Source organism: Oncorhynchus tshawytscha, linkage group LG23 (assembly GCF_018296145.1).
Source record: "Oncorhynchus tshawytscha isolate Ot180627B linkage group LG23, Otsh_v2.0, whole genome shotgun sequence".
Lineage (NCBI taxonomy): Eukaryota > Metazoa > Chordata > Actinopteri > Salmoniformes > Salmonidae > Oncorhynchus > Oncorhynchus tshawytscha.
Genome location: NC_056451.1, coordinates 16,124,155 through 16,142,469, shown reverse-complemented (window position 1 = coordinate 16,142,469; position 18,315 = coordinate 16,124,155). Strand labels below are relative to the sequence as shown.

Sequence of the window (18,315 nt, the reverse complement as noted above, 5' to 3'; positions counted from 1 at the left end):
GGATATTGTTAATTTACCCAAAACACATCCATGTTACTAGGTTACTGGATTAGCTTGTTACCTGTGGATTTGACTCTTTAGTGCAATGTGGTCAGCACGAATGGATTACTGTAGATGAGTTAATGTGGTGCGCTGCCAAAAGGAACATTGTTTCAGGAAAGCTGGATCTAGCTGAAGTTAATGTACTGGTTTACAGTTGTTACAAGTTACAACATAACACACCTTTCACAGTACTTTGTAGTCGAGAGAGAGTGAGTGTAGTAATGCACTATAAAAGGAATAACTTGCCATTTGGGACACAGAGTGTCTGGCGGTCATTTCTGGTGTTTAAGCCACCTGTCCAGACCTCTGCTGCTGTGTCCATGGCCCCAATGTCCCTCCCAGAGTCAGTCAGTTCACAGGCAGCAGCACTCAGCCTGCCTAGAGAATGACAAAACACAGCCTGACAGCAGGCAGTGCCCTCAGGGGGGAGACGCAACCCCTCTCACACACACACACATTCATGCACATACACACACCTCGGAGGACAGACTAGGTACGGGACACAATCTCAGAGAGAGCACTGCCGGTTCTGTTGCTAGAGAGCACTGATGCATGTGAGAGAGAGGTTCTAGTCCTCTCTACACTCCCATCTTCAGCCTCTGGAAGGGCCCTCCTCCCCCACACCAACCAATAGGGAGGCAGAGATAGCTCTCATGGTCCAGAGATTGGGTTGGGTGGAGGTGGTTCTATTGCACTGACTAATGTAAAGGAAGCTGAATGGGGTTTGGCTGGTTCTATTCCAAAGCTCTTAGCACAAGGGCCTGTTGACATGCTCAAACAGAGCACTGGGGAGAACACAGAGATAGCAGATAGCAAGCACCATCCTTCCTCACTGGTCCTCCCTGGTCCTCACTGGTCCTCACTGGTCCTCACTGATCCTCACTGATCCTCACTGATCCTCACTGATCCTCACTGGTCCTCACTGGTCCTCACTGGTCCTCACTGATCCTCACTGGTCCCTGGTCCTCACTGGTCCTCCCTGGTCCTCCCTGGTCCTCCCTGGTCCTCCATGGTCCTCACTGGTCCTCACTGGTCCTCACTGGTCCTCACTGGTCCTCACTGGTCCTCACTGGTCCTCACTGGTCCATGGAGCTAAAGCTATTCTAGTGAGATCCGTTCCTCTCTGCTGCCTCCTGGCTTGTTCATGAGCTGAATAGTGTGAGAAGGGAAGAGACATGCAGATTCTCTCCACAGGACTCTGTAAGTAGCTACCTTGTGGAATGATATTCTCATCCCTGATGGTTTCATGGCTAGTGAGGCTCTCTTCTTTCTTCACCAAACAATGGCCTATTTATGGAGACAGTCAGTGCTGAATCACGACAGGACAAAGAACTATTTATTTCTGATATTGTCATTTATTTTTGTCATGTATTTTTCTATGATTCATCTGTTTAGTTGTGCTTGCTGCCCTTGTAACAGTCGTTTTTACAATTGGCTGATTATGACTGTGCTCATCAGAATGGGATTATCTCAGTTATCATGATGCTAATATGATTGTGTCACTTTCCAGTATGGAGAACATTTTTAAAACAGAGGGAATCAGGGGAACGACTACCTGAACTTATCCAATAAGAAACACTTATTTTAGTTTTCCATTTAAAAAATGTTTTGCTACAGTATGCACTACTGAACATGACCTATGTCATTTAGTTTGGAACATGGCTTTGTCTGGTCAGTCTTCATGTTCTCCTTCATGTGTATGGAGTCTTTCTTTCATCCTGACACTTGATACTGTTTGTCCTCTACTGCTCTCCTCTCCTTTCAGAGATCCCTGTAGATAATGGGTCCTTTCATTTCATCCTCTAGTGGCAAATTAGGTCACCGAGCTGAGAGAAAAGCGGGTGGTCATGTGTTGAATGACTAAGAAACTATTTTCGACTATTTTCTAAAAAAAAGATGAGTAATTGCTGCAGACATGATGAGGGCAAAGCTGTTGTTTATTGTCGTAGATGTGTTACTTAGGCTATGTCTTTTTTTAGGGTGGGTGGGGGTGGGGGGGTAAGAGTTGTTATGCTTTATTTATCTCACTGTGCTGTGGGGATTTGGTGTGATGTTTGTCCCTCTGGGGGAGCGATAGCTGTAGACTGAGCCTGTCCAAAGGGCAGGACAGCGTAACTGAACAGAAAGAGTTCAGCTCCTCTGAGGAGGTCATAATCTCTGACTGTCGACTTGGACCTGCTCCAGTACCATGCCATCACTATTACCATTATCTTGGCTAAGGTAATCCAAAGGCAGCCTGGCAGCTAGCTACGACACAAGGCTCTCATCTGGTGTGGACACCACAACCCATTATGCAGAACTAGTCTGTATAAAGAGGCTTGGAAGGAGTTTTGAGTTTGGCCCAGATAAAATACCCAGACTGTGAACGTCCTTCTGCCTCAATCTGAGGGCGAAGGAGTGGGTGTCTGACTCAACAGATTGTAAGAATATTTATAGTCATGGTTGAATTTGTAACTGACAGATCTTTAAGATAATTGTAATGACTCTTCCAACAGGAGATACACACAGGCCTGCACCATTATGTTGTCAATTAGATTTAAAAAAAAAAAAAATAGATTGTTTCAGATCTCTGCAATGTAGCCAGGCCTGAGTGGAAAGGAATGAAGTAGGATGGACATTTGTGTTGAGAAAAAGTGCACTGGCATTAAAACGTTTAATATTTCAAGAGGCTGTCGTATGTATGTGTCTCTAACACAGTGATGACTATAGAGAAAAGGTTGGTAGGTAGAACATAGGAATGCTGGGGATGCAAGCTGATCCTAACTGTTATAGGCCAATTTCTATTTTGCCCTGTTTATCAAAAGTGTTGGAAAAACAATAATCAACTGACTGGCTTTCTTGACGTCTATAGTATTCTCTCTGGATTGCAACCTGGTTTCCGTTCAGGTTATGGATGTGTCACTGCAACCTTAAAGGTCCTAAATGATGTCACCATCGCCCTTGATTGAAAGGAATGTTGTGTTGCTATTTATATTGACGGCCAAAGCTTTTGATAAGGTAGACCATTCCATTCTTGTGAGCCGGCTAAGGAGTATTGGTGTCTCTGAGGGGTCTTTGGCCTGGTTTGCTAATTACCTCTCTCACAGAGTGCAGTGTATAAAGTCAGAACATCTGCTGTCTCAGCCACTGCCTGTCACCAAGGGAGTACCCCAAGGCTCGATCCTAGGCCCCACACTCTTCTCAATTTACATCAACAACATAGCTCAGGCAATAGGAAGATCTCTCATCCATTTATATGCAGATGATACAGTCTTAAACTCAGCTGGTCCCTCCCTGGATTTTGTGTTAAAAGCTCTAAAACAAAGCTTTCTTATTGTCCAACAAGCTTTCTCTGCCCTTAACCTTGTTCTGAACACCTCCAAAACAAAGGTCATGTAAGAAGAATGCCCCTCTCCCCACCGGTGTGATTACTACCTCTGAGGGTTTAGAGCTTGAGATAGTCACCTCATAAAAGTACTTGGGAGTATAGCTAGACGGTAAACTGTCCTTCTCTCAGCACATATCAAAGCTGCAGGCTAAAGTTAAATCTAGACTTGGTTTCCTCTATCGTAAGTGCTTTTCTTTCACCCCAGATGCCAAACTAACCCTGATTGAGATGACCATCCTACCCATGCTAGATCACGGAGACGTAATTTATAGATCGGTAAGGGTGCTCTCGAGCGGCAAGATGTTCTTTACTATTCGGCCATCAGATTTGACTCCAATGCTCCTTATAGGACACATCACTGCACTCTATATTCCTCTGTAACTGGTAATCTCTGTATACCCATCATAAGACCCGCTGGTTGATGCTTATTTATAAAACCCTCTTAGGCCTCACTCCCCCCTATCTGAGATGCTTACTGCAGCCCTCATCCTCCACATACAACACCCGTTCTGACAGTCACATTCTGTTAAAGGTACCCAAAGCACACACATCCCTGGGTTGCTCGTCTTTTCAGGTCACTGCAGCTAGCGAGTGAAACAAGCTGCAACAAACACTCAAACTGGACTGTTTTATCTCAATTTCTTCATTCAAAGACTCAGCCACGGACACTCTTACTGACAGTTGTGGCTGCTTCGTGTGATGTATTGTTGTCTCTACCTTCTTGCCTTTTGTGCTGTTGTCTGTGCCCAATAATGTTTGTACCATATTTTGTGCTGCTACCATGTTGTGTTGCTACCATGTTGTTGTCGTGTGGTGTTGCTACCATGCTGTGTTGTCATGTGTTGCTGCCATGTTATGGTATTGTCTTAGGTCTCTCTTTATGTAGTGTTGTGGTGTCTCTCTTGTCGTGATGTGTGTTTTGTCCTATATTTTGTATTTTTAATCCCAGGCCCCGTCCCCGCAGGAGGCCTTTTGCCTTTTGATAGGCCATCCTTGTAAATAAGTTTTTATTCTTAACTGACTTGCCTAGTTAAATAAAGGTTAAATAAAAATAATTTTTTAAAAATTAAAAAAAAAAAAAAAAAAAAAAAAAAAAAAAAAATATATATATATATATATATTATTTTTTTTATATATAAAAATGAATTTGCTACTTGGGGGTGTTTTCGGCTAGGTTCTATGGGCTTTCCTTGACTTAAAAGCATGCTCAATGTAGAATCCCCATTGAAATAAAAAATGTTGCCCTTTGAATACCTTGCTCCTCTACGGTAAGCCTTGGATTGGTTCAGCTCTTCGCTAGTCTCTAAACAGACAGACTGGCAGGTGTCTCAAGTAGCATCTAATCTCTATTATAAAGAAATGACAGTGTGTGGAAGGTTAGGTGTAGGTCTAATGAATAAACCCTCTTTATTCAAGCCATGTGGAGAGCCATGGTGCAGGTTTAAGCCAAGTAAGTAAGGAAGAGAAAACACCAGTATAATGAATATGAATTGGAATTGCAGACCTTTACCATACCACTGAGTATGTTGTAACATTAGTTCACTAGCTATAATAACATTAAGAATCAACGGAAGGTGACCTCTCATCTAAGCTGTCCCCTATTTTCCTTTCTCCCCCCTGGGGGCAGTGGAGACCGGATGGAGGATTTGGGGCTGGATCCCTCCCTCCCTGGTGTGCCTGTGCCCTCACTGTGACTGACTGGGCAGTGTGTACTGACACCTACTGGACTGGGAGGGAGGGACCACAGACTGCAGGAACCAGGCGCTGGGCTGCATCTGAAATGGCACCCTATTCACTATATAGTGCACTACTTTTGACCCAGTTTTACACGGTTATAAAATGGTAATGTGGACAGTGATTCTTTCTGTCTCACATAAACACATTATTCACATGATGTGCATTTTTGAGATCTCTTTGCCCTGGTTACACGGATGTTGGTGACAGGAAGCCATATTGAGGAGGACAGTTTGAATATGTTAGTAAACGCTGGGGAAAGGAGGCACGATCTGCATACTGCATTTAGCTTCTTAGTTCAATGTTTACATGCTTGGCTGTCTAGCACTGTGACTGAGAAGGAGAGGCTTTTTCCACCCTATGGTACTGTAGTCTTATTTCCATTCAAAGATGGGGTGGAGTCAGAGTACACATTCAGATGTGGTTATGCGCTGTTTTTGAATGGAAACCTAACTCCAAAAGACCTACAATTAGCCAAATAAGAGCAGCAGAACATCCACAATTAGGAACTACAGCTTCTTTCCCACTGCGTGGCCTGTTTTTCAATGTTTAAGATAGTGGAGCGCTCTCAGCTCAACCAAAATAAACAGCTGCTAGATTAATCCTTGGGATAGGATCTGCAGCAGAACCCAGAAAGAAAATCGAATTGGCAATGATCTGAATAGCTGTGCAATCTTTTGCTAATTTTGTGGTGCTTTAAATATGTCCACACTCTCAGTCAAGAGGAGGCTCACTAGTACATACAGATGGCTAATAGTGTGGCTCTAGCTGGCTGTGTTCCGTATTTGCTGTTTTCCTATCTGATATACCACCAGATAGAGGCTGTTGTTGGAAGGCTACTGTTTACAAAAGGAGTGTTTGACTTTCCAGCTCTACAACAACGGTGTTGGGACACAGGATGTGACCCTCCATCCAGGGGAAAACATATGAGATGTACTCTGGTGTCCAGTCTGTGTGTTCAGTGGACTGGCAGTTTGTTTGACAGGGAGAAGTGTAGTGAAAGCCCGTTCAGTGGTAGAGCTGGAGAGGGCAGGGGCTGTCTTTGCACTGCCTGGGGATATCATGAGCTCATAAACACTAACGCTGGTGTATGCACCACTGGGTGCACAACACACACACACGCAGGGACATACAGAACACACACACAGTAACACAAGATCCCATATCCATCACTATCTCACTGTGCTGACTGGACAAGGATCAACAACAGGGCGATATTAAATAAAAAAGTACATGTACAATCCCATAGAGAATGCTAACTAGATGCTAACAAGTGCATTGTGAACATTTTATAGTCTCTGGCCTAAAGTATTTGCAGGACAGACATCCCAGCTCATAAAGTTATACAAGTAGCTAAAAAATGCTACTCACCGTTTGCTGCATGCACAAAATAAATCTTATTTTTGATTCAGGATTCAGGGATTCTCTGTGTTACCAAGCAAAACATGATTTTGGAAGAAGCTAACCACTTAGCTAGATGGCTAACTAGCTACTTAATTAAAACACCAAATGCACAACTGCAGAACATTTCACAAATGTTTAAACAGTTAACTAAATAGTTAGAACATATATTTTAGTTGTGAATTCTAGTGACTCACAAGGCTCCGGTCTCTTGTTGTTGTGTGCTTGTAAACAAACACCACATGCTTCATAATAGAGATCGACCGATTTATGATTTTTCAACGCTGATACCGATTATTGGAGGACCAAAAAAATCCGATTGGGATTAATTGCCCATTTTTATATATATATTTGTAATAATGACAATTACAACAATACTGAATGAACAATGAACACTTTTATTTTAACTTAATATAATAAATGAATAAAATCAATTTAGTCTAAAATAATAATGAAACATGTTCAATTTGGTTGAAATAATGCAAAAACATCATATACCTTTGTCTATTGGATGTTCTTATAGGCACTTTAGTATTGCCAGCCTAATCTTGGGAGTTCATAGGCTTGAAGTCATAAACAGCACTGTGCCTCAAGCATTGCTAAGAGCTGCTGGCAAACGCAGTAAAGTGCTCTTTTTATGAATGCTTACGAGCCTGCTGCTGCCTACCACCTCTCAGTCAGACTGCTCTATCAAATATCAAATCATAGACTTAATTATAAAAACACACAGAAATACAAGTCTTTGGTCATTAATATGGTCAATTCTGGAAACTATCATTTCGAAAACAAAACGTTTTTTCTTTCAGTGAAATACGGAAATGTTCTGTATTTTATCGAACGGGTGGCAACCCTAAGTATAAATATTGCTGTTACATTGCACAACCTTCAATGTTATGTCATAATTATGTAAAATTATGGCAAATTAATTACGGCCTTTGTTTGGAAGAAATGGTCTTCACACAGTTCACAATGAGCCAGGCAGCCCAAACTGCTACATATACCCTGACTCTGCTTGCACTGAACGCAAGAGAAGTGACACAACTTCCCTAGTTAATATTGCCTGCTAACATGCATTTCTTTTAACTAAATAAGCAGGTTTAAAATATATACTTCTGTGTATTGATTTAAAGGGAGGCATTGATGTTTATGGTTAGGTACATTTGTGCAACGATTGTGCTTTTTTCACGAATGTGCTTTTGTTAAATCATCATCCGTTTGGCGAAGTTGAAGTAGGCTGTGATTCGATGGTAAATTAACAGGCACCACTTTGATTATATGCAACGCAGGACAAGCTAGTTAACCTAGTAATATCATCAACCATGTGTAGTTAATTAGTGACTATGTGAAGATTGATTGTTTTTTATAAGATATGTTTAATGCTAGCTAGCAACTTACCTTGGCTCCTTGCAGCCACATGGTCCTTTTGATGCTGCACTCGCGTAACAGGTGGTCAGCCTGTCACGCAGTCTCCTCGTAGATTGCAATGTAATCAGCGTCCAAAAAGGCCGATTACCGATTGTTATGAAAACTTGAAATTGGCCCTAATTAATCGGCCATGCCGATTAATCGGTCAACCTCTACTTCACAATGAAAAATTATGTGACAGGTGAAATGAAGAACACAATCTTCTTTATCTCCTAACTCATTGCCCAAGTTGACTGCAGGTATTTACTTAAATGTAGGTACAAATATTCCCATTTATAAAAACAAACATCAATGAAATAGTTTCAACGGTATTGACGGTATTGAAAAACCATCTTGTGGCTATTTCTAAATTATGCAAATTAACCTATAGACCGATAAGCATGACCGGTCAAATGTATATACATAGACTGGTATTTCCGTCAGTGAATAGGCTAAAAAGCAATATTTTACAATGGGATTTTTTTTCAATTGGCCTGCGGCAGTTTTATTTATATGGCTTTAAAAAACAATACTGTCCAAAAGCCAGCCATTACCGCCTATTTGTCCATCTCTCGTGTGTGTGTGTGTGTGTGTGTGTGTGTGTGTGTGTGTGTGTGTGTGTGTGTGTGTGTGTGTGTGTGTGTGTGTGTGTGTGTGTGTGTGTGTAGACTAGTAGACCATTGAAAGCCCTCCATGGTTGTTCCTGTGGGAGCAAGCTGTGACTCCACAGCTTGTAAACAGGAACCAGCAGGATTTTAACAGACTCACAGCCCTGCAGGTGTTTGGATTCAACACACACTCTCCTTCTAGCTAGATGTCTTTCCTCTTCTTCATGGTTACATCCCAAATGGCACCCTATTACCTATTACCTATATAGTGCAGTACTTTTGACCTGGGCCCATGGGCTCTGATCAAAACCAATGCACTACATGGGCCCTGGTCAAAACTAGTGCACTATATAGAGAAAAGGGCACCATTTGGGACACAACTCATGTTGAGCGTTTTATTTCCATTGTTCGGGCAGGAACTAGCACGGAAGTTGACCCTGTTTAGACCCATGCACTTTATCTGACATGGATTGTCTAGTCAAATGATTATATTGACAGAAAGAGGCTGACAAACTGTTATCTGTTGTTTTTGAGAATTCATCATTCCATTGACATTGTAAAACTGTCTTGTTTACTTCTAGAATACAGGAATTCAGGCTGTTCCTCTGGTATGCTAGCTAGCTGCTATCCCAGGTCATTCGCTTGGTTTACAGCTGATAAGAGAGACAGGATGCATCCCAAATGGTGCCCTATTCCTCATAGGGCTCTGGTCAAAAGTAGTGCACTATAAAGGGAAAACGCTCCTATTTAGGACGCATCTGGGATCTTTTTCTTGTATGTGTGGTGATGTATGAATGGCTTGACAGGCCTTGTTAGGTCGACTCAGGCCTGCTCTTTAGCCTAGTGTTCTACCGAGCCTGAAATAAGTTTGCCCAAGGGAGAGTCCTCACCCTGCAGTAAACATTGTCTGGGACAGGGTTACCTTTAGGGGTCTATTACCTGCTGTATGTCTCAATGGTCTGTCATATATCAACTGTCCATCTGTAGTAACACTTGCAGAGCTTTCTCATTCATTCCCCTCAGGTAGTTTGGTCCAAGTCTGATTTCAAATCGAATTGTAATTGTCACATGCGCCGAATACAACAGGTATTACAGTGAAATGCTTACTTACAAACCCTAACCTACAAGGCAGTTAAAAAAAAATGAATAAGAATAAGAAAAAAAAGTTACAAATAATTAAAGATGTTTTCTTTCAAATACTTAAGCTACACTTTATTAAGCTATTCTGGCTCAACGGAATAAATTAAATAGTCCCAAAAGGGCAAACCACGCCCATCTGGCACCCCAGGCAGTCACTCAAAGAGGAATTTGAAAGAAAACAGATACTATTTGAACCCAGCTGGTCTGGTAATAAGGTGGGTGAGGGGTGACTGGCCCCATGTCATATAATTCAATGAAGACATGGAAGATGTGTCTGTGGGTGTTTCATAGTGATGAGCAGTGGGGTGCTGGGACCGGTTTTTGATTCTGCATTAGAATTGACATTGTGTGCATCCCAAATGGCACCCTATTAGTGCACTACTGTTGACCAGGGCTCTGGGAATAGGGTGCCATTTGAGACCCAGTACTCGTCTCTGATGGGAGTATTGGCAGCAGCTTTGTTACAGAGATACTAAATGCCTGGCTCACTATCTTTTTATTTCACTATGTTTAGCTGGTGTCAGTATTTTGCAGATGCAGACTGCCTTTTTTATTGTGAGGTTTGGAAGGTTTCTCTGTTAGTTAGGCAGATAGTGTTTTAGCCAAGCATCTCTACTGCTGTCAATGTTGTAATCCTCCTCAGTCACGACATTGGGATTTCTTCTGGTCTGTGTCCACATCAAGGATACATCCCAAACAGAACCCTATTCCTTATATAGTGCAATACCCCATAGGGCTCTGGTCAAAACTAGTGCACTATATATGGAAAAGGGGACCATTTGGGATGTGACCCATGTTGAGCAGTTTATTTCCATTGTTCGGGCAGGAACTAGCACGGAGGTTGACCCTGTTTAGACCCATGCACTTTATCTGACATGGATTGTCTAGTCAAATGATTATATTGACAGAAAGAGACCGATAAAACTATTTGGGGTACTATTTGAACCCAGCTGGTCTCAAGTTTCAAGTGTCATGTTTTAATGTCACATGCACAAGTACAATGAAATGCCTTTCTTGCAAACTCAAAACCCAACAATGCAATAATCAATAACAATGTATTATTATTTGAAAAAAACACAATAGGAAATATGAAATACACAATAAAGTAAGTAATTAAGCATACTATATACAGGAAATGTATTTTTAAAGTCAGTTCCAGTACCATATTTATAATGTGCAGGGTCTTGTAATAAGGTGGGTGAGAGGTAACTGGCCCAATGTCATATAATTAAATTTAGGCATGAATATGTGAAGTCGTGTCTGTGGGTGTTTCATAGTGATGAGCAGTGGAGTGGTGGGACCGGTCTTTGATCCTGAATTAGAATAGACCTTGACTGCATCCCAATGGCACCCTATTTCCTACATAGCCCAAATGACCCTTTTCAATAGTATTGCACTATATAAGGAATAGGGTTCCCTTTGGGATGTATCCTTGATGTGAACACAGACCAGGAGAAATCCCAATGTCATGACTGAGGAGGATTACAACATTGACAGAAGTAGAGATGCTTGGCTAAAATACTATCTGCCTAACAGAGAAACCTTCCAAACCTTTATAAAAACACCAGTCGGCATCTGCAAAAACCTGGTTAAATAAAGGTGAAATAAAATAAAATAAAATAAATTTTAAAAACATAGTGAAATGAAAAGGTAATGTGAGAGGATGTGAGCCAGGCTTTAGTTTCAATGTAACAAAGCTGCTGCCAATACTCCCATCAGAGACTAGTATTGGGTCCCAAATGGCACCCTATTCTCTATATAGTGCACAGCTTTGACCAGAGCCCTGGTCAAACTAGCAACCTCCATGTTTAAATGAGCTCATCTGTGCTGTCTTCTTGGCTGAGTAATGTTACCTCCTTAAGCTCTCACCTACCACCCCTCCTATCGTCACCAATGATTGGAGGGTGCTAGAGATCGTAGCCTACATGATTGGATAACATTCCTGCAGCCAGCAGTTTAACCCAGGTCAGATGAAGCCTTCACTCCTGAGACGGCAACAAGGGCTATCACCGCTCCGATTGGCTGACTGAACCCCAAGGGGAGTGTGTGTGTGTGTGTAGGGATTTTTCTGCCATTGTAATCCTTGGGTGGGCAACCTAAGTGTTAAATTGGGCAACAAGTCCAAACAGTGTAAGAAATGTAATAAACAGTTTGGATGGAAAAACTTAAGCGTAAAACCAGATATAAAGTATGTAGAAAATATAATAGAATGAATTTAGCATTTTTGATTTTGTTATTATGCTTGAGCATAAGAACACACACGGCATTAGCCATTGTAAAGTGCTTAGAATTGCAGGAAATACCCTTCAATTAAAACTGCAACAATTTTCGCTCAGCTCCATTGAAAAATGCCTAGAATTGCAGCAAATATGCTTTAAAACTGCAACAAATTCCCTCAGCTCCATGAAGAAATGTTTGAATTGCAGCAAATTGCCTTAAAAATTCTAAAATGTTTCTACACTTCCAAGATGGAGGGTGTTGGAAATTCAGCTGTGCCCATTGCCACGCCCCTGCCACACCTATGCCCCTTTTTCATCCAGAAAAACAACCAGTGTGTGTTGTTAACATTCTACTCATATAACAGAGGAGCAGCACAGACAGACAGTAGCTCACCAAGACCAGTCAGTCCACAACAACTGTGTATGCATTCATCTATCTGCCCTGACAGCCAGGGTTTTATTACACAATGGCTGATGTGGGTTGGGTTCTGGGAATCCCAAAGGTTTTTTTGTGGTTCAATACTTTCATCATAGAACCTTGGGCCCTGGTCAAAAGTAGACACTATTTAGCAGTGTACGGACATCTGTGTCCAATGGGAAATTACTCCACTTACTTCAATGTCAAATTCAATTCAAGGGGCTTTATTGGCATGGGAAACATTGTAAAGGTTTTCCTCCTCCTCTTCTGAGGAGGTGTAGCAAGGAACAGACCAAGATGCGGCGTGGTAAGTGTCCATGTTTTAATAAGAAACTCAACATGAACACAAAATACAAAAACAATAAATGTGAACAAACCGAAACAGTCCCGTGTGGCACAAACACTGACACAGGAAACAATCACCCACCAAATAACAGTGAAACCCAGGCTACCTATGTATGATTCTCAATCAGAGACAACTAACGACACCTGCCTCTGATTGAGAACCATACTAGGCCGAAACATAGAAATCCCAAAATCATAGAAAAACAAACATAGACTGCCCACCCCAACTCACGCCCTGACCATACTAAATAATGACAAAACAAAGGAAATAAAGGTCAGAACGTGACAAACATATGTTTACGTTGTCAAAGCAAGTGAAATAGATAATAAACAAAAGTAAAATGAGCAAAATACAAATTTACAAAAGTTCTAAAAGAATAAAGACATTTCAAATGTATTTTGTTGTTTATATACGGTGTTGTAATGATGTGCAAATAATTAATAAAGTACAAAAGGGAAAATAAATAACTTTTACTTCTCCTTCTCCTCCTTTTTCCTCCCTCTCCCTCCTCCTCTCTTACCGCTCCCTACTCCTCCTCCTCTCTTCTTCCTCCTCCCACTCCTCCTCCTTAAGTTCACCTCGGGGAACACCACACAAAACTTTATTGGTTCCTCTCAATGGCTGGTGCCTCAAAAGACAATAGGTTGGCTCACACCAAAAACATGTAGTGCAGCAAGCATAAAAAGAACATGGAGCAGATCAGATGCTCGGCTCCTGAGTGGCACAGCGGTCTAAGGCACTGCATCTCAGTGCTAGAGGCGTCACTACAGACACCCTGGTTCGAATCCAGGCTGTATCACAACCGGCCGTGATTGGGAGTCCCATAGGGTGGCGCACAATTGGCCCAGCGTCGTTCGGGTTTGGCCGGTGTAGGCTGTCATTGTAAATAAGAATTTGTTCTTAACTGACTTGCCTAGTTAAATAAAGGTGGAAAAAAAAGAAGATGCATACACTGCCCTGCATAAGGGACTGCAGATGAATGTAGCTCATTAGCTAACTGGCACTGTGCAATGCTGTACCAACAATCAACTCTCCCAGGTCTTCCTGCTGGAGACTGCTGCAGAAGTTAGCTGTTAATGGCCCTACTTGTAGAATGTGGTGAAGAATTTAGGCTGGGTCCATACATAGCGCGGGCATGTGTACAGTTGTGACGTCTACCATCTTTCCTCCCATCTGTCTCTGGCCTGACAACTGCTCATTCCCTCAGAGCAGCTGAGCTGACAGGGATGGTCACAACAACACAGACCAGCTCACACATCAGTAGACATTAGATAGGCCACCAGGGCCACAACGCAAACTTCTACAACCCATGCTGCCCACTCAGACACACACTAACAAGGCTAACTATACGATGCGCTAAGGTTAGGATGTGACATTACCGGGGTATACAGGTAATATTGCTTACTGCATAACCGTTTTTAAAAACATGCATCCTCTCCTTTTGTATCTACTACATGGAGCACATAGACTCTTAGAAATAAGCTGTTGAAATAGTCTGTTGTTGTGTATTTGTTAGTGTAATACATCAGAAAAGCACCAGCGGCTGACCGTTAAAAAGGCACATTCTCTATTGACCACTGGAGCCAGAGGACCATGTCTCTTACAGAGTCATTGCATTTGTCTGGAAACCGTCCACAAAGAAATCTCCTTTCTCTCCCCTGTGCTTGGTTGTCGAATGTTATTTAATTCCAATTGGTTTATTGAGTTGCTTTTGTTACCGCCTCACAATCGAAGCTACATTTCATAGAATGTCCTAATGAATAGGCTTCTCAGAACGCACTGAGTTCTGCACTTGTTCCATTGTCTGACCTCCATCGTTTGGCCTCAGCTGCTGTGCTGTGCTCCCCAGTTTGCAGCACTGTGACTCTGTGAAGGCCTTATACACTCTCTCTCTCTATCGATGTGTGTTCTTTCTCTCCCTTTCTCTTCACTCTCTCCCTCTCTCTTCCTTCTCCCTTTCTCTCCTTTCCTGTCTTTCTCTCTACCCCTCTCTCTCTCCTGGCTCTGTGTTCAGCTCTCTGTTGTGAGGGGAGAGGGGGGCAGTGAGAGGAGCTGGGCATGATCTGGTTTGATTCACCTCAGTGGAATAGGGCAGCCAGGCTAAATCCCACTGTGGTATAATAGGGGTTATAATTAAACAACGGAGGCTGTTTACACCCTGGTCACCTGACTAACTCAGGATACTAGGAGCGTCTCTCTGGATACTGCAGAGGTGTGTTGGCATTTGGGGGTGGGGGTTGGGGAAATGGATCGGTGGGTTAAAGGTGGGTGGGGGGTTGGGGTTAAGAACGGGAGGGCACAGCTGCTGCTGCCATGTCTTTGCAGCTGTGGGCACCGACCTCACCACCACACCCGTCTTCCAACAACCCATCTTTGTCATGCCACCTCACTCCCCACCACTACTGCCAGTATTTGCCCCCTACCCCCTTCCTCTTTCTTTCTCTCTCTCTCCCTCTTCCCCCACCCTCTCTCTCTGTCTTTCTCTCTCTCTCTCTCTCTCTGACAGACAGCTGACTCCCCCTGACTCCACCTCTTCCAGAGGACTGTTTTGCCTCCCCAGTTATTTATTCCTGATGGCTTAGTGAGATACGTGCCTGAACACAGACCGACCGACCACCCTGGACAGGCCTCAGAGAAGAGCCTTGTTGTTCCTAAGTGGAGTTTCCAGGCAGTCAGCTACTAGACTGGGAGCCAACTTTACTTTACTGGTTTTAGTCATCTCCAGTTGGTAGAGAGATCTCAGATCTGATCTGGTAATGGCAGGACTCACAGTTCTCTTTCGCTTCCTCTACATGGGCATTCTGAGGGACAGGGGGAGACAGCAGGGGAGACCGCAGGGGAGACTGGCGCTAACGGACCAAAGTCAAACTTCTGAAGAGAATGGTATGTCAAAATGAATACCCTTCGCTTTCATCTGCATTGCTTGCTCTTTGGGGTTGTAGGCTGGGCTTCTGGAAAAGCACTTTGTGACAACTGCTGATGCAAGAAGGGTTTTCTAAATACATGTGATTCAATTTGATTCACCTATGTTATATGCTTTCTGTGTTAGTGCCACGTTACATCATTCAGGTGGTCTGTCTTTGTGTGTTATTGGCTGTAAGTAAAGTCCTTTTACAGATCATTTGCCTTAGTGAGCCAAGGCTAAATAAACCACCTCCAAGTTACTTCTGCTTTTGCCCCTATTAAGAGAAACAAACGGCAATTCCCCCTGAACTTTCCTTTGAAAAGCTTTAAACCTAGCTACATGGTAATCTGCCTGCTGGACAGCCTCTCTCTGATTGACTAAAGATACTGGCTATAATAGGGGTATCATTGAGTTCTTGGTTCTGGTCATTCTGGTCATCTTTGAAAAGCCAGTCAGGTAAAAAGCTTATGTCTTAATTAAAAGGGCAGTGTTGTATTTTGAGACAGGCTTGACTATGCAAATAAGCCAATAGGCGGAGGGGTAGCCTACATGATCTAATTCTCTGTATGGTAATAATAATTACTTTGCATATTACATCATATAACACAATACAATACAATACAATGCAATGTCAATATACAGTCACCTATTTGGCCCATGGTGTTACAGATCAAGTGAAAAATCATAAATTAATGTCAAGCCCTTCATAATGTAAAAAACGTGTTTAAAAGTCTCATGCAATGTAGACCTGCATTGAACAGCACATATTGGTTACTGTAGGCTATATCATAGAAATCTAAAGCTATTTCCATGTGACAATGTTATGGGATTTGCTCCATTGGTTTTGTTGGTAGGCCTACATTATGCTCAAATAGCCACAATAGCCTGTTGACCACTGTCTAAAACTGTAAAGGCACAGCCTCAGTGTTCACTACAAATGCGCGCTGGAAGTTACACAAAAAGTGTCACAACGTTCAAGTTTCTGCTCACAATACCAAAAATTTGCTCAGTGTCCCAAAAGATTAGAGGGAATATTGGTTGTAAGTAGTGCAGGGCTATATGGCCAAAATATCATACAATGATATTTTTCACATTTTTGACAGCATTGACTGTATTTGATGTTTTTTTAATAATAAAAGTTCTAAATGTGTTTTATGTATAGTTCATGACCCTAGGGTGGAAACACAAATTATAAGTCATTTCAATGGGTCTTTCTCCATTCTAAATGTGTTTTATGTATAGTTCATGACCCTAGGGTGGAAACACAAATTATAAGTCATTTCAATGGGTCTTTCTCCATTCTGAATGTTTTGTACTGTTCAATACAACTTCAAACAATTTCTGTAGTTCCAGCACTTTAGTTATAATTTCCATACTGTGCCCCACAGAGCTGCGTAATATGGGAAAACATCTTGGCCTAGTTAAATGGTGAACTGTTAGAATCATGGAAATAGAATGATGAATCTAATTCTATAGTTGGAATATAGTAGGCAGCACCTTGAATACATTCTTTGACATGACAATGCAGGAATAAGCCAGGGAGGAATTAATCAACAGGGTAGGAACCAAAGTGTTGGTCAGTGTTTCCAGGGTACCCTAATTAATGTTACAATACATGTTTTCTTACCTCATGTAGCTAGCTAGCTAACATATTCATGCTTTGCCTATTCCTCTCTTTTTTGGGAGATACCGTTGCACAAACAACATGTTCATCTAGGCCTACATCAGTACTAGTACCAGGCTGTATTAGCTACCAAAGTTTGCTCTCACTTATTACATTTTGCAAGCTAGGTAGCCAGCGATTAGCATTAGCAGCCAACACAATTTATTTTAGCTAGAACTTGATAATAAAATAAATACTAGCAGACAGTATGATACACAAACTAATAGTGTAATTATAGAACGCTTGCAGAAAGCAGCATCGTTGTCACCAACATATGTTTGCATCTGACCATGTATACTGCAGAATGAACGGCAAGAAAGTGTTCTCTCCATGAGTGACGGGGCGTGTGGGAAGCAGCATTCAGCAGGAGGAGCGGAGCGAGAGATGACTCATGTAGCAAACTGAGTAAACCATAAAAAAGGACATTACATGCATTGGAGTTGCATATCACATTTAACAAAACAAACGTTGAAATATCGTTATAGAAGGTAAAGTAAAACGCATACTGGTTCCTGTATCAACACCGGTATATAGTAAAAAGAGGTATACCGCCCAGCCCTAGTTGTAAGTGGGATGTAAATGGCTGCATTTTGCAGGGTAGTGGACAGGGGTCCAGGAATTAGAGAGGGGATTAAAAGCAATCATCAATAAAGCCTATTCCACCGCAAATCCATGTACGACAACTGTTTGGTACGGCTTAACTTTGGAGTCGAGAGTGAGGCAGAACTGCTTAATTCAAAGCAACACTCCTCGTCAGTAAATCTTATTTGGGGGGCAGCGGGGGACAAGAAAGAAAAGCTCTAATTGGTAGAAGACTTGGCATTGCCTTCGCGGTAACACTTGGTTCCCGGGAGGCCGAGAGGCAGGTTGTCTGATTTTCTTCCTGACATACAGGGCCTGCCTACCCAGACCAACAGGCAAGGTCGGCTGCCACCTATGATTTCTCTACGGCCTAGGATTTCACTAGCTCCTTTGTTAGGCAGAGAAAGGTCAAATCAGGAGTTCACGTGGTACCTGTCATGATGGCGGTGTTGGATAACCACAGCTGGCAGTATGCACAGGCAGGGA

General features: G+C 42.3%; 1 protein-coding gene across 3 annotated transcripts in view; it reads left to right on the top strand.

The window, feature by feature from the left end:
* Positions 1-18,315, top strand: part of LOC112222534 (triple functional domain protein) — a 151,411-nt gene that overhangs the window by 24,764 nt on the left and 108,332 nt on the right. The window contains exon 1 of one of the 3 annotated variants that reach the window (XM_042304721.1): positions 15,321-15,562. The exons of the other annotated variants lie outside the window; for them this stretch is intronic. Coding sequence (XP_042160655.1) covers positions 15,436-15,562 — 127 coding nt within the window. The 5' untranslated portion in view covers positions 15,321-15,435. Of the gene's footprint in view, positions 1-15,320; positions 15,563-18,315 lie in introns of those variants that run through there. 3 annotated transcript variants of the gene reach the window in all.